The sequence below is a fragment of the Benincasa hispida genome, chromosome 5, assembly GCF_027475165.1.
Source record: "Benincasa hispida cultivar pf3 chromosome 5, pf3_genome.v1.1, whole genome shotgun sequence".
In the NCBI taxonomy this organism is placed as follows: domain Eukaryota; kingdom Viridiplantae; phylum Streptophyta; class Magnoliopsida; order Cucurbitales; family Cucurbitaceae; genus Benincasa; species Benincasa hispida.
Genome location: NC_143482.1, coordinates 13,366,810 through 13,376,572, shown reverse-complemented (window position 1 = coordinate 13,376,572; position 9,763 = coordinate 13,366,810). Strand labels below are relative to the sequence as shown.

Here is a 9,763-nt window from a genome sequence, read left to right as displayed (position 1 = left end):
AGAATATTTTTATGTTATCTTCAAAAAGATGTTTTTATGTTTATTACAGTTACAAAATAAATTAATTAGTTTTATTGTATATTTAAAATTAAGATGAATATTGTAATGGTATACTTGCAATTCATTAAGAACTAAATGAATAAGGTAGTCCAATTTTTTTTTTAAAGATCCAGACTTTTTAATATATTATAGATTTTCATCCCTATTTCTATTGCATATACCTTTTCAAGGGTCATTTATTTTTTAGGAATATAGATAACTGAAATTTTACATACTTGAAATTATAGATATTAAAAATTATAGATGTCTGATATCTTTAGATTATCATATATTTTTTTGTAGGAATATTTTTATAGATACCTGAAAATGTTTTGTAACTGTGTTTGTTTCATAGAATTTCTACTCAAGAATATCTTAAATTTACATAATGTTCCAAAAATGTTCTTTCGACTATTTATGAACTTACCATTAATTTAATTTAATTTGAACTTATGTAACATATTTGTTTTTATCAATTTGAATTTCTTTAATTTTAAAATTAATACAATTTATATTATTTTTATATGTTATTTTTTTCAACAAAATAATATATCATAATTTAAAATTTTTTATAAAATAAATATTCACTTAAATTACGATAACTAAAAATATATGATATATATGATTGACAGTATTTATTTTAATTATATAATATAAATGAAGATTTATATATATATATAAAGGAATGACAAAAGGGAGGCCATTAATTCGAGAATCTGGAAAACTTATTTTTCAAGAGGACATCCAAGACTCTTCAAGTACCTTCCACTCGGACATCCTAAGACGCCAGAGCATCTTACGATACCATAAAATAAATGCAGTAATCCGGATACCACTCTTTGAAAATTTAGGATGGGTTGCAAAACAAACTACCCTCAACTTTGATCTTAATTCAAAGAACATGCTTTGTCTATTATGTTTTCTTTTTTCCTTTTTTTTTTTTTGTTTGTAATTAAACCAAAAAATTTAAAATATTTCAAGACAAAACTTTATAAAGTATACTTCATATTTCTAGTGAATTACAAATATGTTGTGTCAACTTTTCCATTTTGTTAAATTTAAAGTACAAGCGTGAATTAAGCTGGAGATTTTAAATTCTATTATCAATACAACCCAATATCATTAATTATATTAATTTTGTTGTTATTCTTATTAATATAATATTTGCAAATCATGCATTTCTTTAAAAAAAAAAAAAAATTCAAAATTAATTAATTTTTACTTTAAAGAATCCTTTTAAAATTTAATGGTATTGAGTATAGTTTTTAAATACATATTTTATATTTTACGCTAGTTGATGGTTGGATTATCCTCATCTTTTCAATGACATTTCACCCTTCATAAGATTGTGTACAAAGCCAATAAATTCAGCTACGATTAGTATATTCTATTAATGGACTCGTTCTATCCAACACTTGCCTTTCCCTATTCTCTCACTCATTTTAGCTAAGCTCAAACTCCTCACCACCCAAATTTGGCGACAACTGCCACATGGCTACCACCACCTTGGACGAAGTAGCTGCTTGGATCATCCTCATACTTATTGTTGCTGGTAATGACATCAAAGATGAGTGGCACATAAGAGCTTAAAAACGTAATTGAAACAATTGAAACGATTGAGTAAAATTGATACAGTTGTTCGAGTTTGAGGCTTATAAATTGATGAAGTTAGAAAATTTAAGGTCAAAATTGAAACAATAGAATAAAGTTTAAAGCGCAAATGATATTTTTTTAATAAAATAAAATAATAATAATAATCCAAAATTATCCTCATTTTATTTGAAGGGTTGGTTAGGGTAAACTTGAAATGCAGGATAATGTTGAAAAATAAAGGGAATATAAAAGGCTGGAATATGGAAATTATTTTGTCTTTCCTTATTACATAAATCAATTTAAAGAATTATTATATTTTATTATGGGTTCAATAACAAGTTCACTTATTGACTTTTCAAGTTTATACTTTTTTTTTTTTTTTCCCTTGAACTTTAAAATATATCTAAATTCTTCAGCTTTAAGATTTGTGTCACTTTGAACCTTAAAAATATCTAATTAAATCTCTTTATGATACCTCAATACAAATAGTATACCTAAATAAACCAATATCACATCAAAAAAAAAAAAAAAATGAATATACCTAAAAATATGGAAGTATTATTAAGAAAGCTATAAAAGAATTGATTATTATTATATACACCATCACCACCAATAACAAGATACATCTAATTTCTTTCCAATGGCTGAATCATAGAAATTTCAAAATTAAACATGGTTAGTTTCAACTATGAATCCAATGTTGCCTGATCTCCTTAAAAGTCTTTTAGAAATCATGTTTGTGTGATCTCTTGAAAATGTTTAATAAATTTATAAACACTTAATTTAGTAGATATCAATTGTGTTAATTTTATTTTATAAGAATAAATATTATAGGAGACCCAAAATTAAAAAAAAACATAGGCCCCGTTTGTTAACCATTTTATTTTTGTGTTTTTGGTTTTTGAAAAATTAAGCCTATTTCCTCCCTAGTTTTTACAATGATTTGTATTTTCTTAAGTATAATGGTTGAATTCTTAACCAAATTCCAAAAACAAAAGCAAGTTTTTAAAAGCAATTTTTTAGTTCTCAAAATTTGGCTTGATTTTTTAAACAATTGGTAAAAGAATAGATAACAAAAGAATAAATTTGGAAGTGGGAGTAGTGTCTATAAGCTTAATTTTCAAAAACAAAAAACTAAAAAAAAAATGAAATTGTTACCAAACAGGGCTTAAATTCTTAAATTTCCAAATATGCCAAAGACCTATTACATATATATTTTTTTTTTAAAAAAAAAAAGGAAAAACCATTTTAAGAATAAATCATATACTTTTAAAATTCCACAAGAGACCATATATACAAAATCTAAAAATTTTAAGACTAAATTTGTAATTTAACCTTGCATGAATCGACTTTTCGAATAGAAGGAAAACGAGATCCGTATGAATTTGTGTCCCTAACATAAAGTTTTGAATCCGTCACCGAAAATAATCTTCATCAGAGGTTGATACGTGGATAATAATAATTTAATCAATATTCTCATGAAAGTACATGAGTTGACGCCATCACTTGGGGCTTTATAAAAAAGACTTGGGAGGGTGGGCTTGGAGATATAATCAAAGATGGAAATAATAAGTGCTTATGTTATTATTGGAAGTGTTTTATGGGTTTATTTGTTTGTGAGGAAATTCAATGAAATATGGTATTTGGTTAAGTTAGGAAGGAAAGTTTACAAATCACTTCCTCCAGGTGACTTTGGATGGCCTTTTATTGGTTATTCATTGTCATTTTACAAAGCATTTAAAGCTGGTGGTGATCCAGACTCTTTCATTTCTCATCTTCTTTCCAAGTATCTCTTCATATTTCTCTCTCTCTCTCTTCATTCTAGTTAATGTGACATTATTGTTATTATTATTATTATATCAACAAAGCATATATTCAAGTATGAATATAACCAGTACCGTGACCTATTTACTTAATTTTTCGGGTTGATTATGATGATTATTAATATGTAGTATTAGAATACGATGTCTTGTTGTATGTTCAAGTCTCTGTAAAGAAAATTTTGATTCTTTATATAAACAAAAATAATTTTTATTAAGATTTTTTAAAGAAAAAGTTGATGGATGATTATTATTTAAATTATTCATTGAAGTGTGCACATATCACATTCCAAAAAATTAAGTTTTTAGTCATGAATGATGAAAATATGGTAAGATAGTTGTAAAAGAATAAGTACAATTTTTAAAAATAAAAAACCAAAGATTGAAGTCGCATTTGATAACTAATTGGTTTTTGGAAATTACGATTAGAAACACCAATTTCGCTTCTAATCATTTACTTTCTATTAATATTTTAAAAAATCAAATTAAATTTTGAAAAAAAAAGATAGTTTTGAAACTTTGTTAGAAAATCATAGTAAAGAAGTTGTAAGAAAACAACTACATTTTTCAAAATTAAATGACTAACCAAACGAGAGCTACATAGTTATCAAACGAAACTTAAAAACTAGTTTTCAAAACCCAAATTGTCATAAAATGTTGCCTACAACAACAATTTATGAATCTTATTACCCCCACTCTAAATGATATCATATCAATTTTACCTTTATCTATAAGCTTAAATTTTCGGATGAATTGGTGATTTAATATGGTATTAAAGTAGATAGTCTAAGAGAGTCTAGAAGATTACATGTTCAAACCCATTTAAACGTTTAAGCTTTTTGGATAAATGATTGATTTAAAAGCTCCTTTCTTCTTATAATTGATGTTTATATTTTCTTCTTATATAGAAATGGAAGAGTTGGAATGTACAAAAGTCACCTATATGGAAGGCCAACAATCATCGTAACAGATCCAGAAATATGTCGACGCATATATTTAGACGATGAAAAGTTCAAACCAAATTATCCAAAATCAGTGAAAATATTAGAAGTAAATGGTCTGTTCTCAAGGATTGATCACAAAACAGCCTATAAAATAATGGCATCTCCCATAAATGGCTATGAGATACTGTCTAATTATGTGAGTTTCATTGATCAAACAATGGCCAAAGGGTTAGAGGAATGGAGCACAGTGAAAGAACCCATTGAATTGTTGAGTGAAATTGGAAGTCTTCTTTTTAAAGTAATTATTCATATCTTCTTAGGCAATGAAATTACTGCCCCTACCATGGCTAAACTTGAGGAACTATACAAACACTTGGGTCCAGCAATTTTGTCCATTCTTCCTTATGACTTGCCTGGCTTAACCTTTCATCATGCACTCAAGGTATACAATTTAATTCAATCATATTAGTTAAATTTTTCTCCGTCATTTTTTGACTTAAGAACAAAAAGATAAAGTGATCTTATGAGTAGTCAACAGACGTTCAAGCGTCTCACGCCCTCTTGTTGATCTCAATATATATAGCATATTAGGTCGTGAGTCAATTGAAATATTTAAGATATGGTCATTGATTACGGTAGATTTATTTTTATTATAGTTATTACTATTTATTAACAATCTTATTCTCATTAGAAATTAATATGTGGACTATTTTCTATATTAAAACGAGGATAAAGTAATGTTGCATGAGTATCGAAACAAAGCACATCTTCCTTTGATATATCATGATATAATCGAAAAACTTTATACGTTTGTTTTATAATTAACGTTCTTGTTTCTTGTCTTGTTTTCTTTTTCTTTTTCTTTTTTTCCATTCTTTCTTCAGTTTTTTATAATAACAGTTCATATTTTTTTTTTTTACGTTTCTTATCTTTTAGGGAGAACAAAATCAGTTTGATTGAACATAAATAAAAATGTTACTTTACCATTAATATTTAATTTTAAAAAGGTATTTTCACGTAGAATCATCTCTTGACTTTTCCTAATTTAAAATTTCAAAGAATAACAAGAAAAAAATTAATCACCAATTAAACATGTTTATATTATTACGTTTCAATTAAAAAATAGAAGAAAAAGCAACATACAAGACACGATTACTAAACATAATTATATTTTTTTAAAAAAAATAAAGAAAGAAACAAGAAACGAAGGAATGAGACATTAATAGATTTATGAGAAAAGTATAATCAATCACATAATGCTACATTAATAGGTAAAGAAGATGATGAAGTTGCTTAATTTTGATATCTCCCCCCTTCCTTTGCTGCATGAAATGATTTCCTTGTACAAATGGAATGAATAATGGAAAAAGATTTATGATTACCCATTTGAAAAAAACCAAGATTTTACAAATGTTGGGTTGACAGGCAAGAAAAGAGATAGGAAATATCTTGGATTGTGTGATAGAGGAGAAAAGAAGAGTCCTAGAAAACAAGGAAACAAGAGAAGTGAAAAGCCAAATGGACAAATTGATTGTGGCCACCGATGAAAATGGGAAAAAATTATATGATAACAATGACATTATAGACTTGCTTCTTGGATTATTACATGCTGGCCATCATACCCCAGCTTATGCTGCCATGTGGGCTCTTGTACAAATCTCAGAAAATGCTCATGTCTTCCAAAAAGCCAAGGTCATTAAAAAGCACTTTTCATTTCCTTTCAGTACCTATTTTCCACCTTTTTTTGTGACAACTAATTCTGGTTTTTGATATTTTTTACCATTTTATAGGAAGAGCAAGAGTTCATTATGAAAGAAAGACCATCTACTCAAAAGGGATTGAGTTTTAAAGAAATCAAACAAATGAAATATCTTATGAAGGTGTCTGTGCTTTTCTAGATTCTTATATATCTTTTCTTTTTTTTTTTTCTTTTTTTTTTGTTAAGTTCTCCTAATCTATAATTAAAAGAGCGTAAAAATGATGTTGAAAATAGAAAATGGAAAATTAATTAGGTCTGGTTTAGTAACGGTTTTGTTTATAGTTTATTAAAATTTATGTTTGGTTTCTTCTCAATTTCATATTATCGTTCTTATGTTTCTGGAAGAAACATTTGAGTTTTTAGTCAAATTCTAAACACAAAAATAAGTTTTTGAAAGGGTTGTTGTCAATATAAAAAAAAAATGAATCAAAATATTCACAAAATATAGTAAAATTTCAAAATCAATCAATGATAAATACTAATAGACTTCTATCAATGGTCAATTGGTATCTATCGTTGGTGGATTCTGAAATTTTATTATATTTTGTAAATATTTTAAACAGTTTTGCCATTTGAAATAATCTTCTTATTTGAAAATTATGTTTTTTTTTTTTTTTTAGTTTTTCAAATATAGGTTTTTATAAACATTAGTCAAATGTAGATAATAAAATATGTATAAAAACTTATAGGTAGAAGTAGTGTTTATAAATTTGATTTTTGGGAACTAAAAAGTTACAAACGAAATAGTCAAAGGCTAAATTATTAGGTCTAAAAAAGTAGATTTGAAACCAAATAAAATTGAAGTAAGAAAATAAATAACATAGTTGACTTTTAAAATATGAGGGACCATATATTGAGTTTTAGGTAAATTATAAATCTTTCTTGGACTAAAAGCCAATTATTCCAACAACATTAACTAGACTAATTATGTGAAAATTACTAAAGCTGGAAAGATATAAGACATAAAAGCCCTTTTTAAATATACAATTAAAATATAATCATTTAAACTTTTACATCTTAAGGACCCTTGCTCAACCAATACATGTGTCATCTATATTTTTAAAATAGAGAGATAATCCTTCTATATATATATATATAAAAGGATAATGATTAGTTACAATCTCACGTATTTATTTTTCTTACATATTAAAAAACATGAAGATAATTCGAATTTTTTTATAAAAAAAATAGAGAAATTATTTCAAATGATAAAATTTTTAAAAATATTTATAAGATATAGGAAAATTTTAGAACTTTCAATGATAGACGTTGATGATAGATACCGATAGAAGTCTACCAGTGTCTGTAAAAAAATATTGTATATGAAAAATTTTTACTGGTGTATAATCTGAATTGCACGAAGATGAATCCAACTTCATAGAGAAAATACGACTTTAATTTAATTTATTTTTTTATTTCAGTTCATTAATGAACTACTAAGAAGACATACAATCGCTGTTGCGAGTTTTCGTGAGGCAAAAACAGATGTATACATCAATGGTTAGTTATTTTATATTCTTGTCTGATTGACATATCCCCTAATAATTTTTATATTACATGATATTAATTATTTCTTTGTTTATAATAATTTATTTTGTTCTTTAACTATTATTTTGTTTGTTTTAGACTACATCATACCCAAAGGATGGACTGTACCAATTTGGACTAGAGCTATTCATATGGATCCTCAAATATATTCAAATCCACAAGAATTTGATCCTTCAAGATGGGATGTATGTTTTATGATTATCCATTTAATTCATTAAAATGCATATGATTTCTTTTTTTTTAAAAAAATAAAGATGTCATTATATACCATTCATTTTCACGTTTGAAATATTTTTTGGAGTTGTTTTAAATATAGAAAATGAATTAAAATATTTATAAACATAGTAATATTTTACTGTTTATCTGCGATAGACCATGATATCATGATAGACACATATAGTAGTCTATCGCGATCTATTGCAGATAGATTGTGATATTATAAAAAAGAATTTTGAAAGGAAAAAACATTATATATAATTAATGTTGTTGGGCAGAATTATACACCAAAACCAGGAGCATTCATTCCTTTTGGAATTGGAAGTAGGTTTTGTCCTGGAAGTGAACTTACAAAGCTCTATATTACAATTTTACTTCATCATTTTATCCTCAATTACAAGTAAGTATTGTTCTTTTTGTTTTTATTTTTTTATTTTTTTTGTTAAATTGAAAATAAATAAATTTGAAATGGGATATTTTTTTGGTTTATATATTGTTTTAGAATGGAACGAGTGAATCCAAGATGCGACATAACTCACTTACCTGCCCCCAAGCTAGTAGACAACTGCCTTTGTAGAATTATCAAGCTCCCATAATGAGAGATGGTTATACTTTGAATTAAAAAAAAAGGTAAAGTACATTTTGTTTTTGTTCATTTTAGTTTATTTTGGGGGAGATTTTCAAAAATATAAAATAAATAAAAATATTTACCCAAAATAGTAAAATTTTAATTTTTTAATTTTTTTTTATAGAGATGGATAGAAATCTATCAATATTTATTTCTGTAAATAGTTTGACATTTTTTTTCTATATGGAAAAATTTCTCTTATTTTGGTCTATATACTTTTAAAATGTTAATTTTGATCTCTATAATATCAATATTTTTTTTTCATCCTTATTGAATTGATTAGATACAATTGATGTTGACGAGATGTGATTATTCAAACGGAGGTCGTTGGAGATGGAATTAGTGCATCTATTGTATCTGTGTGAGAATAGAAACGAAAAGTAATTAATGCAATGTTTGAGTTCTTGAAAAAATGATTTCATGGGATCTATGTTTAAAAGTCGTTCCTTTTTCCAAATGAATAAAAATATTTGTTCTTAATAAAGGAAACAATTGAATTCTTGAACATTTACTATAACACTTATTTTCATGATAAAGAAGTACTAAATGTTAAAGACATTGAACAGATGGGTATGTCTCCCAAGAATCAATTAGAACCCCATATTTTATATAATATATTTAGTATCAGTCACAACCGTAAAGTTCAAATGGGTATTCAATCCTAAAAAGAAATATCACCTTGAGAGGAGACTTCTATATTTATTTAATATGATATCAAAGCTCATGAAACCCAACAAGTGTTCAATCCAGAAAAATCAGATTTGACCCAAGAATAGTGATTCCAAAAGAGGCATCATCTTAAACAGACATGTTAATTAAAATCCAAAATCACATTGGAAATATGGGGAGATCTACCAATAATTAAAAGATACATGAGTGATTTTGTGATAGAACACAATGCTTATCTAATATTATAACAGACCATGAAGTTTAAATGAACATTTAGTCTAAAAGAATTGAGTTTTGATCTAGCAATGATGAATCCAAAGAAACGTCATCTTAAAAAAGTGAATGGATGATCCCACATTGAAAAATTGGTATCTCTTTGCATTCAACCATTTAAATCTATCTTTTTTTAGTAAAAAAGAAAAATCAATGACAAAGATAATTATACCCTAAAATGAAAACAATAATGTACATACAATTACGGCAACGCTGCGGTGCTGGGCCCTAAAGAGGCCTCGCTACTGAAGCATAGTGTTGCGCCCCTCAGGGT

At 26.3% G+C, this 9,763-nt stretch overlaps 1 protein-coding gene across 1 annotated transcript; it reads left to right on the top strand.

Annotated features, from left to right (window-relative positions):
- The first annotated feature begins 3,173 nt into the window (after positions 1-3,173).
- Positions 3,174-8,823, top strand: LOC120070042 (beta-amyrin 11-oxidase-like). The gene is made up of 8 exons (XM_090313857.1): positions 3,174-3,418; positions 4,361-4,838; positions 5,822-6,088; positions 6,187-6,276; positions 7,577-7,655; positions 7,782-7,888; positions 8,198-8,319; positions 8,422-8,823. Exons 1-8 carry the CDS (start codon positions 3,192-3,194, stop codon positions 8,513-8,515), a joined length of 1,464 nt encoding a protein of 487 aa, XP_090169983.1. The 5' UTR covers positions 3,174-3,191; the 3' UTR covers positions 8,516-8,823.
- Positions 8,824-9,763: the final 940 nt, after the last annotated feature.

Coding starts and splice junctions, on each gene's coding strand:
- LOC120070042 (XM_090313857.1), top strand. CDS start 3,192: ATGGAAATAATAAGTGCTTATGTTATTATTGGAAGTGTTTTATGGGTT. Junction 3,419..4,360: donor ATTTCTCATCTTCTTTCCAA/GTATCTCTTCAT, acceptor CTTCTTATATAG/AAATGGAAGAGTTGGAATGT. Junction 6,277..7,576: donor AAATGAAATATCTTATGAAG/GTGTCTGTGCTT, acceptor TTTTTATTTCAG/TTCATTAATGAACTACTAAG.